At 48.3% G+C, this 12236-nt stretch overlaps 5 protein-coding genes across 6 annotated transcripts; 2 read left to right on the top strand and 3 right to left on the bottom strand.

Moving 5' to 3' along the window:
• Nucleotides 1-474: 474 nt before the first annotated feature.
• Nucleotides 475-2934, top strand: ONS95_008265 (uncharacterized protein). The gene is made up of 4 exons (XM_058501816.1): nucleotides 475-727; nucleotides 785-1430; nucleotides 1496-1993; nucleotides 2043-2934. The coding sequence occupies exons 2-4, from the start codon at nucleotides 991-993 to the stop codon at nucleotides 2842-2844; spliced, it is 1740 nt and encodes a 579-aa protein (XP_058363138.1). The 5' UTR covers nucleotides 475-727; nucleotides 785-990; the 3' UTR covers nucleotides 2845-2934.
• Nucleotides 2935-4453, bottom strand: ONS95_008266 (uncharacterized protein). Of its 2 annotated transcripts, none has more exons than XM_058501818.1 (2): nucleotides 3477-4453; nucleotides 2935-3410 (listed from the first exon to the last, which is right to left on the bottom strand). In XM_058501818.1, the coding sequence occupies exons 1-2, from the start codon at nucleotides 4128-4130 to the stop codon at nucleotides 3150-3152; spliced, it is 915 nt and encodes a 304-aa protein (XP_058363140.1). In that variant the 5' UTR covers nucleotides 4131-4453; the 3' UTR covers nucleotides 2935-3149. The 2 variants fall into 2 exon arrangements, with proteins under 2 accessions (XP_058363140.1, XP_058363139.1); XM_058501817.1 differs by having other exon boundaries at nucleotides 2935-3125; nucleotides 3198-4453.
• Nucleotides 4454-5032: 579 nt separating this feature from the next.
• ONS95_008267 (uncharacterized protein) lies at nucleotides 5033-6892 on the bottom strand (the record flags this gene model as incomplete). Its single annotated transcript, XM_058501819.1, has 3 exons — nucleotides 5033-5203; nucleotides 5277-6752; nucleotides 6800-6892. The coding sequence occupies 3 exons, from the start codon at nucleotides 6890-6892 to the stop codon at nucleotides 5033-5035; spliced, it is 1740 nt and encodes a 579-aa protein (XP_058363141.1).
• A 741-nt stretch (nucleotides 6893-7633) lies between these two features.
• ONS95_008268 (uncharacterized protein) lies at nucleotides 7634-8674 on the bottom strand (the record flags this gene model as incomplete). Its single annotated transcript, XM_058501820.1, has 1 exon — nucleotides 7634-8674. The coding sequence occupies one exon, from the start codon at nucleotides 8672-8674 to the stop codon at nucleotides 7634-7636; it is 1041 nt and encodes a 346-aa protein (XP_058363142.1).
• Nucleotides 8675-11592: 2918 nt separating this feature from the next.
• ONS95_008269 (uncharacterized protein) lies at nucleotides 11593-11841 on the top strand (the record flags this gene model as incomplete). The annotated part of the gene is made up of 1 exon (XM_058501821.1): nucleotides 11593-11841. The coding sequence occupies one exon, from the start codon at nucleotides 11593-11595 to the stop codon at nucleotides 11839-11841; it is 249 nt and encodes an 82-aa protein (XP_058363143.1).
• Between the last annotated feature and the right edge of the window lie 395 nt (nucleotides 11842-12236).

Raw genomic sequence — 12236 nt, forward strand, 5'->3', positions numbered from 1 at the left:
AATTTGCATATTGATTCCGACGTTTTGATGCAGAGAAGATGAAATGTTTAAAAGTGCAGTACTAGAAGCAATCCTCCGAGGTCCAGTATTGTTTGTTATCTCAATAGCGTGAGTTAGCCAGTGATAGTGGCTGGGGGTCTGGATCCGAGATTTCTGCAGGAACAGCAAGCGAACATGAATGGCTGATGAGTGGATTTGGATAGCAGCCTTATTGAAGCTAGGACATTCGTACCTAAATTATCCACTGGGCATTCCCATCCCCGTCTCTCAAGAAAGAGTCCAAGCAAGTCTCCTCACGTCAAAGGCTTGGTAGTGGCTGTGGCTCGACAACTCTGGGTATTGACACAAGCGATGGGAGCGGCGTCTGAACACAACGAAGTCGCCAATCAGAAGAGAGGGGCAGGCTGAGTCAGCTTTGGGAACAACTGAACATTATTGACGTTTTGACAGCACCGGTTCCCACCAACTGAGGATTGTGGGAACCGCAATAATCTACCAGGCTGAAAACGTCCAAATAAACTTCGCACCTCCCGCAGCGTCCATGTAAGATGCCGATCTGCAAGGGACTTCTTTCGTCTCATTGGTTTCGTCGTACTTTGTTCCAGTCCTCTGGTGGTAGGAAGGAGGTGTAACTTACCGCCACTGACCATATCATCTCCGTGCCGCAAAATTCGTCCCATATCCAGCTCAGCCTGAGGCGAAGCTATTCAGGAATGAGCCATGCCTGGTAATCCTTTCCCAATGACATGTTTACGAGGGCACGGCTGCTTAGTTATCCACTGAGCCTACGTATTCCGTGGGAGCCATGGGCATCTTTACATGGCATTGTCCTCTTGGCGATGATCCTTCGATAGCTTCTAGGAAGCCAGCAGTAGTTCTACTTATATAAACAAGAAGATATGTTGTTCATTTGTTTTGGATTTGTGTCATCATCAAAGTCATACTTGAATTTCACACCTTTTCCTTCATTCTTATCCATAATCGAACATAATGGTTCTGCTTAAGCCGCTCTGTGTTCTAGGAGCACTGCTTCCTCTCACAGTTCAATCAAAGCCATATTGCCCATTGCTGGGACCCGACTTTCCAGCTCCCAAGAATCTCTCGTCCAGTCCATCATTCCAAGCAGCGATTACGAATCTCACCCAGCTCCTTACTACAGCACAAACATCTGGCAACACTTCATATGGACCATTCGATGCCGTGAATACATCGTATTCTGTAGAGTTCTTCTCGATACATGATACAGCGCCGTTGTTTACGAGTAACTATGGCGCGCCTTCGCTCTCAAAAGCCAAGTATGGAGTCAAAACCGTGGATCCGGAGTCGGTGTACAGGATCGGAAGTGTCACCAAGCTCATGACTGTGTACACTGCCCTCATACAGTGCGGTTCCAATCACTTCAACGAGCCCATCACGAAATACATCCCAGAGTAAGTGTATCTAACCCACATTGAGGTCACGCTTATTTCGAACGGATCCTAACGAAGTCACTCAGACTGCAGCAAGCAGCACAAACCCTGAATGCCACATCGAACCCACTCGACCACCCATCATGGGAAGAGATTACCCTTGGCGAGCTCGCCAGTCAGCAATCAGGTATAGGTCGTGACTATGCTGCCTTTGGCGAACTTAGCGGCCTTCTTCGACCACTTTCCAACCCAGCAGCTCTTGGCTTACCTCCTCTCAATTCTTCCGAAGCAGCAATATGTGCAGGAGGTTCTTTCTGCACCCGTGAACAATTCTTCAGGGGATTTACGCAACGCCATCCAGTGTATGCTCCTGCCACAGGTGCAGTCTACTCAAACGTAGCATTTCAACTCCTTGCTTATGCAGTGGAGAATATCACTGGCAAGGCGTTTCCAGAGCTCGTGGAGGAAAGTCTATTCAGACCGCTAGGCTTGACTGGATCGTACTGGGATATCCCGAAAGATAACTCGACTGGTGTTGTTATTGATGCCACAGTCTGGAACCTTGATTTCGGCGATGAAACTCCGTATGTCTTCCCTGACCCATTCAAGTCCTCCTTGCTGACAAAACAACAGAGCAGGAGGCATGTACAGCACCCTAAGCAACTTAACCGCCATCGCCCGATCGATCCTCTCCTCTTCCCTCCTCACACCCGCACAAACAAGAAAATGGATGAAACCCCTCTCCTTCACGTCAGGACCCGATTATGCGGTTGGAGCTCCCTGGGAAATCCGCCGCATTCACACAGCACCCAACAACCGCATTATAGACATATACACCAAGACGGGTAACCTTCCCGGCTACGATACTCTTCTCGTCCTCGTCCCGTCTCTAGACGTAGGTTTCAATGTCTTGACAGCTGGCGTGAATACACCTACAAATGTCATCATGCTCAGCAATCTCTTCTCAGACACACTCATCCCCGCTGCGGAAGCAGCAGCCAGGGAAGAAGCTACCGCGACTTATGCTGGCACTTACACATCCTCTAACACTTCTCTAAACTCCAGCATCACTCTTGCAATCGACGACACCAAGCCTGGAATTGGCGTCGCCTCCTGGTATAGCAACGGTACGAATATGCTCACATCAAGCTCTTTCGCTCCAGGCTCAAGCGTACGGCTCTATCCTACAGGATTATCGCGGGCTATGGAGGGGTGTACAGATGTTGAGGTGGGTTTCAGAGCTGTGTTTGAGAATCTGGAAAGTGGAGGTGTTGGCGGGACGTTCACAACGAGCTGTCAAAGCTGGGGACTGGTGGAGGCGGTATATTGGGGGACGGTGGGAAGTGATGAGTTTGTGGCGAGGATTGGAAATGATGGGAAAGCAAAGAGCATTAGTCCGAGGGCATTGAGGGTTGAGTTGGTGAGGAGTACGTGAATACATGGATGAGGGGAATTGATAGAATGCAGTAATGTTTTTGTAGGTCTAATGTGGCAACATAGAATTCTAAATATTTCAATGTAACGATATATAGGCCAGCAGTTATTGTCCCACACACTATCTGTTTACTCGCCACTAGGAGCAACAAGAACAGCATCCAAAGGCTGGGGTATCCCAAAATTCGGAGTGTTATTCTCATCAAACGTCACGATCTGCGCCAAAGTATATCTATCATCACCACACGATCCCCCAGCATTCTTCGTGGCATGGAAACAGTTCTATGACATCATTCACACATCAGCTCAATCCTCCAGAAATAAGTCAACAAGAACAAGTGCCAGAAAACTTACCCAAATCTCAGTCCCATCAGGCGATGTGAAGAAAGAATTGTGTCCAGTGCCATAATTTCCATTAGCTTGAGAGAACACCGGACCTGTTTTGTTCCATGAGGATTTCAAGAGTGGATCCCCGCCATTGTATTTGAGGAGGCCGAGAGAGTAGTTTGGCGTTCCGCAGAATGACCCGGAGTACGATAACCAGATTTCACCATTATGGTACAAAGGCTATTTAACGTTAACCGACCATCCTCACTTGTCACTAGTAAGAGATAGCAGATTTAAGAAACTTACATGCGGCCCTTCATTAACCGGAACCCCCGTAACCTCCCAATCCTGATCCGGCACCGAAATCACATTCCAGCCCTTCACCGTCCACGCCTCCGTATCCAGCTCCGTAATAGCAAGCGACTGCAAATTATTCTCATCATTAATACTCAACACATGGTATCTTCCCTTGCCCGGAATCTCCAAATACGTCCCATCGATCGAGAAAGAGAAATTTCCATTCGGACCCCCTTGACTGCCAACTGGTGGGATCAGCTCGTTTATGTAGCTGTACGCTGGGCAGTCGAAGGGGTTGGGTCCTGCGCAGCCGCGGAGAACGCGGGTTTTGCAGGAGTCGCAGCAGGCTTCTTGGGCGTTGCAGGCTGAGTAGAACATGTACCATGTGTCGTCAATCTGGTGGATTTCTGGGGCCCACATGTTGGCGTTTTTGGAGGTGTCGGTATCCGTCCATATTGTTTTGGTTTCGCCGTTGATGAGACCGGATAGTGTTGTGGAGCGTGTTATGGTTATGGAGTTGTAGGAGGTGTAGGTGAGATAGTAATGCCCGTCGGCGTAAACCATGGAGGGGTCAGGTCCTGGTGCTCGGATGGGGTTCTGAAATGCTGTTGAGAGAGGGATGAGAGCTCCTATGAAGGAGATGACGGATAGTGAGAAATACATTGTGATACTTTGAAATGCTCCAATTCTGATCAATGGGGTCGGAAGTGCGTGTTACCCGGTGCCATCCATTCCTTTTTATGTCCACGAGCCTGAAGCTTTTTTGCTGACACAGAACCTTATGGTGACATGATCATCCATCACCTTTCTCCGCTATTACGATGCCCAGAGAACCGGACATCACGAAGTACAACCCCTCCAATAAGCCGTTGCTGAACCCTGAAGATACCCCAGATCGACATCTCATCTGTGAATCTTGACAACATTTCCAAGAGTTTTCAACTTGGCAAAACCTCGAACAACGACAACGACACGACAAAATCCACCTCTGAACATCAAGTACCGATCCCCTCATTCTCCGTACCCCGCATCAAAAGCTTTCTTGAAAGTCAATGTGTCAACCGGTGGAGTCTCGGCTGTAACCGTATGCGCTCCAATCGGGGCATCTCGCTTAAGGATTTTGGGGTCTGGCGACGAGGTGAAGTCGCCAAGCGCGCTAGATCGGCCTGATGTACGCAAAGAGAGGCTTTTGTTACTTTAGGAACTTCTTCTTGATTTTGTGCAGAGGTTAAGCTCTTTGTATCCTCTTCTTCGACACTACTATTCTTATGTAGGTGTGTGATAGCATTGTTTGTTTAGTGATAAAGGAAACAAGCGAGCCCCTTTATTTAGCGAAAGCTTGATCAATGGTTGTGACAAGTTAACCTTATGCAATTTAAATCTTCTATTATTGAACTCCTATGAACGCCTATATATGAATTTCGCTTCCGCAGTAGCCATCATATGTGTTTTTGTGTCCCTTATGGCCATATTCCAATTATCAATTACCACTTGCTCTTCCGATTCTTCCCCGTCTCATATTTCTCCAGTGTCTTAATTCTTTCCCAGACATGCAATTATACCTCTCAGTTCAAGAGAAGAGGATTTCCACATCCAACATCGTACCATACCCGAGGCACTTCCTTGATGATGCTATCCAAGCTGTCTGCCACACTGCCACCAAAGAGATCGCATCTCGCATCATCGGTTCCTGCTTCGTGGTAGAAGGAGTAGGAGAAACATCCCTTGCTATTGGCCTGTGATTAAATTGTTAGTACTTTAATTCAGACAAGGTAGAGAGGCAAGAGAAACAAGATGGCTATCACTTACCTCACAGAACTCATAACACCCCTCAAGAGTAACATCCACACCAGCTTTCTCCTCCCAATACTCCGCAATCTTATACAATCCAATTGGCAATCCGTGAACACCACAATGGAAAGCAGTTGGGTCAGGCACACCCGTGGCCTCACCTTCTACGACTGTAGTGGTTTGCGAGGCTGTCGTGGTGGGGTGCAAGACGGCGCTTGTTGGGGCCACGTAGATTGGATCTGCGGAGACAAGGATGGATGTTGGAATGACTTCGAAGATGCTTGATGATACTGCTGAGGACTTCTCGGAAGCGGTGGTGGATGCTAGTATGGTAGATAGCACTTTGGTCGAGTAATATGAGCTCGCCTTGAATGTGGTGAAGTTCGAGGTCTGGCTAGCATTGAATGTAACCGTAACGTTTAGGAACGGCGCAGGCGAATGTGTTGATGAAGACATGCTTGTGATCCAGGTGTAGTTCGAGGCGCGGGATGGTGAGTATGTGAATGTTGTGGTTATGCTCTCGGTTACCGTTAATGTGCTGGTCAAGGCGGAGACAGAGCAAGCTGAAGTTGAGGTTGGGAAGACGGTCGAGGAGTTGGTGAAGTAGGCCGAAGTTGTGTTGGGATAAGTGTAGGTGTGTGTAGTGTTTGGGTAGCTGTAGGATGATATCATCGATGAGCTAGCTGATACAGTGCTTGTTCGAGGGGCCTCTGTGGTGTTAAAGTAGCTGTAGGATGCCATACTTGTTGAGTTAGCTGGTACGGTACTTGTGGGAGGAGCTTCTGTGGTATTTTGGTAGACGTAAGATGCTATACTGGATGAAGTAGCTGGTACGGTACTTGTGGGAGGAGCCTCTGTTGTGTTTTGGTAGCTGTATGACGCCATTCTCGATGAAGTGGCTGGCGCGGTACTCGTTAGAGAGCTCTCTGTTGTATTCTGGTAGATGTAGGAAGCCATGCTCGATGAAGTTGCTGGCGCGGTGCTCGTTGAGAAGCTTTCTGTGAGGTTTTGGTAGACGTAGGCTACTAAGCTCGATGAACTCGCTGGCACAGTGCTTGTTGTTGGGTCCTCTGTGGTTTTCTGGTAGCTGTAGGACGCAATATTCGATGAGCTGGCTGGTACAGTGCTTGTTGTTGGGTCCTCTGTGGTTTTTTGGTAGCTGTAAGATACAATGCTCGACGAGGTAGCTGGTAGACTGCTTGTTACGGAGCATTTTGTGGTGTTTGGGTAGCGGTATGATGGAATTGCCGAGCTGAGTGCAGAGCTGGAAGCGATGATTGAACTAGTCGAGATGGATTGCTCGGCCATATAAGGATACCCGGCAAAGGTGAAAGTTGCTGCCGTGTCGACGGTGGAGGATATCGAGGTTGAGGAGATCATTGGGTCATCAAAGGTAGGGACTTCAGAAACCGATTCTTCATTTCCGGTATGTTGACTATCTCCATCGTGTTCGTGGCCAGCATGTCTAGATCTCCACCAACGGCTGTGCTTGTCCTAGGTTGATTTAGCAAATACCAAAATCCAAGGTGTAAATAACTTACGGGAGTCTTTTTCTCCAGTTCTTGAACAACAGGCTGGACAGCAAGAACGGTGTTTACAACCGCAGTTGCGGCGAGGACGGTGAGGAGTTGCATGTTGAGCAGAGAAGGACTTTCAAAAAATCAAGATGTAATGCAATGCGATTAAAAAGAAGAGGAATCACTAAATGAGTGTGAATGTTGGATGGACTGGAGTGAGATGATTGTTCTGAGAGAGAAGGATCGTCCATCTTATATGGGAGAGTATCAAGTCTAGGAGTTGTATTGAAGTTCGCGTATTGTCCTTGATGTCTCTCCCAAGCGAGGAGGGCTACAAAGGGGCAATTATCCGAGGGAGCCTCAGACAACTCCCTTCCTCGCACGTACCCAAGCAAGGCAAACCCATAAAAATATCGCATTGAAAAGAGAAGTCTCATATTTTCAATAGCGCAGTGACAGTTGATGTATTGAAGAGGGACCACTTGATTCATTTCTATGTACAGGTCTTGAGTGTGTGTGAAGTCCAAAGAATTCCTTGGAGAGCAACAATGTCGCTCCCTTTCCTGCGCCCCTTAAAAACTCCGAATTTCATCGAATGCCTGCCAAATAAACCTGGCATATGGGGTATCGTACTCAATCAATCATTGAGCGAAGGAACATAATTCAATGCGACTAGGCATTTGCGGCTCTAGTAACTCTTCCAAAACAAACTCTGCCTGCTTCTTGCGCATTAGAGCGTGCGAAGTACACGGCTCTTACAATATCTCGCAGTCAAATACTGCAGCACAAGAAAGTCTATACCAGACTTCTGCATCTCTCGTAACCCGCTATCCTCCACAATAGTCTGTAATCATAGGCTCAATCCTCCCATATAGTGTCTAGATTCAGATCCCCCCTTCTCTCAGCTCCACACACACTCCAGCGTTTCCGCTTATCACGTCCGAAAGTTGACACCAATGATCTGCCGCGAGTGCCAGGGGTATCACTTTTCGTCTTCGAGTCCTCTCCGTCTGCTGCATCTGCAGCGGCCTTCAATTGTGCTATCCGCTCAGCCTCCAATGCTGCCTCTTCCGCATCTGGGGAATCGGGTATGGTTTCCAGACTAGAAATGCTAGGGCTTCGGGAACGAGCAGATGTAGGTGTTGACGGTACGGAGGAGGAGGCAAACGATCCAGGATAGCTTAATGAGCCGGAGTAGCTGGTTGTGCCGAGGAAGGAGTCGTTAAATCGGTAGGATTGGTAAGATGGCGAGGAGGTGATAGAGGATGGGGTAGAAGGTGCAGTACTAGCAGCCGTAGCATTCTGTTGAGCGAGGTATCGTAGAGGAGAGGACGGGCGCCGTGTTTTGAAGCTTGCAGATGACGGCATACCCAAAATAGGGGAGCTGCTCCTTCTCTCTGCAGCCCTCGGTGTGATGTCCTCTGCCATGCCCCCCGTCTCGTTGATATCCCTGAGAGCTTCTCTTGATCCGCGGTTTGGGAGGCCTGGAAATACATCGTCGACTGGCTTTCTGGGCGTTCTGATTCGGCTTGGAGAACCAAGAGGACTCGCTGGACGGGCGTGGGGCGAAGACAGTAAGTGGCCTGCGGCATTGAAGCCTGGAAGTGATTGTGTTCGGGACATTGGAGGTGCAAGAGCACTTGTTGATGATTTCGATCTCATGTGGCCACGAGAAAAGGGCGAGGTATTTCGTGGTCGGTATGGTAGGGAAGGAGAAGCGGAAACCGGAGAGCGTGGTGAGGAAGGGGTCGGTTCCGTAGATCGACGAATCGTCGGTGGCTTCTTGTTCCTATTTTCCCACTCGATCTTGTAGCTTTCATTTGTTTCTAGAAGCCGCAGATTAGGTACCGGGGACGTCCTGAACTCCTCCATCCTTTCTGTCTCTGGTACTGGCTCCATGGTGGCGGCAGTATTCAGCTGCTCCTTCAGCTGCAAGACGACGGGATGACAGAGATGTGTTTAAGTTCGAGATGACGGTGAGAGTAGAATGTAGGGCAATCCCAGATTGCTGGAGCCTCGTCGTGTCTTGGGGACCAAAACTATGCAACCCCTGATTGCGTTGTATTGAATCCAGTCCAGGATGTTCCCGGCGTCTACGCGTGGGGAGGCTATTCGGCATCCAGCGAAGCCAGCGCGAAGGTTATTAGGAAATGGACAGCGCTATGACGAGGAATGGCGGAAGGTGGCAGAGCGAGAATCCATCTGCTCGGCTCGATGTCAGTCTGGAGAGATACAGGTCGTGGTAAAGAATTCGTAGGAAATCGAATGGCGTAGGAGCTGATTAGGGAGGAAGACGAGGAGGTTTGGCAGGATCACGGGCGAGAACAGCTGCTTGCTGCTGGCTGTAGCCTCGCTTCAATTCAGGCTGCGGTTTAGGTCTCCCGTGCTTGCGGCTATTATTGACCCTTAGCAGTGGCATTACAAGTAGTGACCATCACTCACCTGGGGTTGCCGCCAATAATACACCAATACAGTGAGTGCAGCGTTAGGGGACTTACAGGCATCGCAGTGCGCCGTTGGGCTGCTTTAGGCTTCTTTGAGATTTCGCCTGACCCTGAGCGGGGCGCTGAATTCTACTTCCAGCATAGCCCACGGCCGGAACCCACTCCCTGGCCAGTGATACCTTACCGGAATACCCAGTCATCTGCCAGCAGTGCAGCTGCAGCTGCAGCTCCAGCAGCCGCGAACCCCTCGTTTTCCCTCCTCCGGAGTCTCAGTCACAACACCTGTGCGCTCAGCCAATCGATCGATCCAAAACACCTCGTACAGCTCTCATGCAATTGGCCGTGTTTGTGATTTGTAGCACTGATCAGCCCCCGACCACGTCCATCTCCGGGCCCTTCTCCTTTCCGTTTCATGCACGCTACTCAGGGCTTTGTTAGTCTTCATTTCTGTGCTGGCGAGTGACATATGTAACGTTTATGCGTCTCCAGAATCTGCTTTGTATCACTTCATGCTATGTTTCAATTCTAATGCACGGCGGATCCCTCGATATTGTTCCGTTGAGGCGAGGCGGTCAGGGTGCCAAACACTGGTCGGCATATTGAGCGATAAATCCTCGGGATCCGATATTGAATATGGATCGGGCTTTGCTAGATTAGGTTTCTAGCTAGGGTTGTAGATCTCAATTCAGACGGATACAAGGAAGAAAAGCAGGAGCCATCATAATCATGTGATCTCAAAGTTTTTCACGTGCAATACCTACCTATCTGAGAGCCTTCTGTTTGCAACCAGAACCCCAAGACGTTTGATGCTTGATACCTTCAGATATCACTTCAGGACGCTGAAACCTCTGCAAACTTGGAAACAGAGTCCTAGTAAACAGACGCTTGGCATTTCTCACAATGAGTTTGTCAGCCCCTAAAGTCAACAAAGGGGAAGCGAACACAGCCAAGTCACGCCAAATACCGTAGCACCAAACAAAAGCCCGAGAGTAACAAACGAGGAGTGATATCACCACCGGCATAAGCATTCTGTTGCACGTCGCAATCTGCAGCTCGCCGGCGATGATGCAGTCTGCCGCAGACTGTTGCAAATCAACGCGGTGACGATCTTTACAGAGGACGTATAGAAATATCCTCTCGAAATGTGTGGAGGATTTTGTAGAGGAAATGTATATGAGGATAGCAATGTATTACTAACATTAATTTAAAGATCTAAAATTACAGATCTCATATTATAACTTAAAATCAATAATCCTTACAAATCTATCAATGTAAAAAATAGTTTCTCAGGTCCATCTCAGAAATCATTCAAACTCCCACAGTAACGATCCATTTTGACGCAAGTGACTCCCTTGGAGAAAGTATTCATCCATTTCCTTAAGAACTTTGGCGTAAGATGAGGGGTAAGGTGAGGCGAATAATGTTGCTGATGACGATTGAGGCTAAGCACTGCTCCAATTGGATCGAACAAGAAAGAAAGCAGAGCTGGTAAACATGCTCTGATCTCGAAACTTCCATTCAAATCGGAGTTTCTGCAAGCAAGCACGAAAACAAAATGCAACAGATAGCTTTAAGCCAGGCCATTGTCACACAGGTGATAATTGAGGGCAACACGATCATCACATCTCAGTCCAACGGCCACATATATATCTTCAAATCTGTCAACGAAAAGCCAATAATTCTTGAGAACGACAAGGGAGTATGGGCACTCGCCGCCTCAAAGACAGTTTTTTTCATCCGGTGACATTGCCGGAAACCTTCGAACGTGGGATATTGAGACAGGGTATAACGTCACAATCCCATCTCTGTTTGTAAGACAAACACTTACTCTTCTCTCCAGCTTATGTATAGCCACCTTTGAAGGCCACACAGCAGCCATTCGAGCAATACATTTAGTCGACGATTCAACAGCAATCACAGCGTCCAGAGACAACACCCTTCGGCATTGGGATCTTCGTACCGGGTCCTGTATTCGTGTCTTCACAGGCCATGAGAACGGCGTCCGTTGCTCAGCAGTCCACGGGGAGCTCCTAGTTTCGGGCTCTCGTGACAACACAGCTCGCGTATGGACTATCAACGATGGGAAATGTCTCGCGGTGCTTAAAGGACACCAAGGACCTGTGTATGCTGTTGGAGTTTTCTTGCTACTGGAAGCATCGATAGCACAATCCGTGTTTGGGATCCCTTTACAGGGTATGTCATTCTCTACTGTATTCTGGATTTACTCACTTCTTACTGCGTTTCGTGACGCTAAGTTATAGCAGTGCATGTAAAGCCGTTCTCGAATTGCACTCCAAATTGGTAGGGCTCCTAACCCTCAGAGGTGACCGATTTGTGTCAGGGAGTGTAGATGGTGATGTATGTGTTTGGAATATGAAGGACCTCAAGCTCATACACAAGTTCTCTGCTCATGCTGAGCTGGTCAAGAGCCTTGCAGTCGATGACGGGATCATTGTGAGTCGGGGAGATGATGGTGTAAAAGTGTGGGATCTTGTAGATGCGGCTTTGCTGAAGCATCTCGAGATGAAGGGATCGGTTGATGCACTTACGATCAGTGGAAAGAAGGGGGTCGCTTGTGCGAGGGAAGGAGATAACGCCTTTCTTGTCATTATTGACCTGTGATGAGGCGTGTATTGCAAGAGAGAAAGAGTAAGATGATCGTTTTTGACAACGAGCTGTTGTTGAGGATATTTCAGGCAACATCACATACTATAAACTACATGAATTAGACCTTGGCCATTCGCTGTTCCAAGCCAAGTTGGTAGCGCTGCTATCATGCTCAGCAACTGCCGCGTCAGCTAAACATACTCTTGTGAGAACGACCACGTAGCCAACACTATTTGAAAGGCCACTTGGAATTAAGGATATATCATATCAGGATTTTTCTCGGTTCGTTATGAAGTAAGGGCTGCCATCAATGTAAACAGACTTGAATGTGCCATGAAGCTTCGAATCGCTGCCATAAGTGACGGGACTTCATTCCTCGATGTCAATAATCAGTAGGTCAACAACAGATC

This window comes from Cadophora gregata, assembly GCF_030347475.1.
Source record: "Cadophora gregata isolate MNR1 chromosome Unknown scaffold_2, whole genome shotgun sequence".
Lineage (NCBI taxonomy): Eukaryota > Fungi > Ascomycota > Leotiomycetes > Helotiales > Ploettnerulaceae > Cadophora > Cadophora gregata.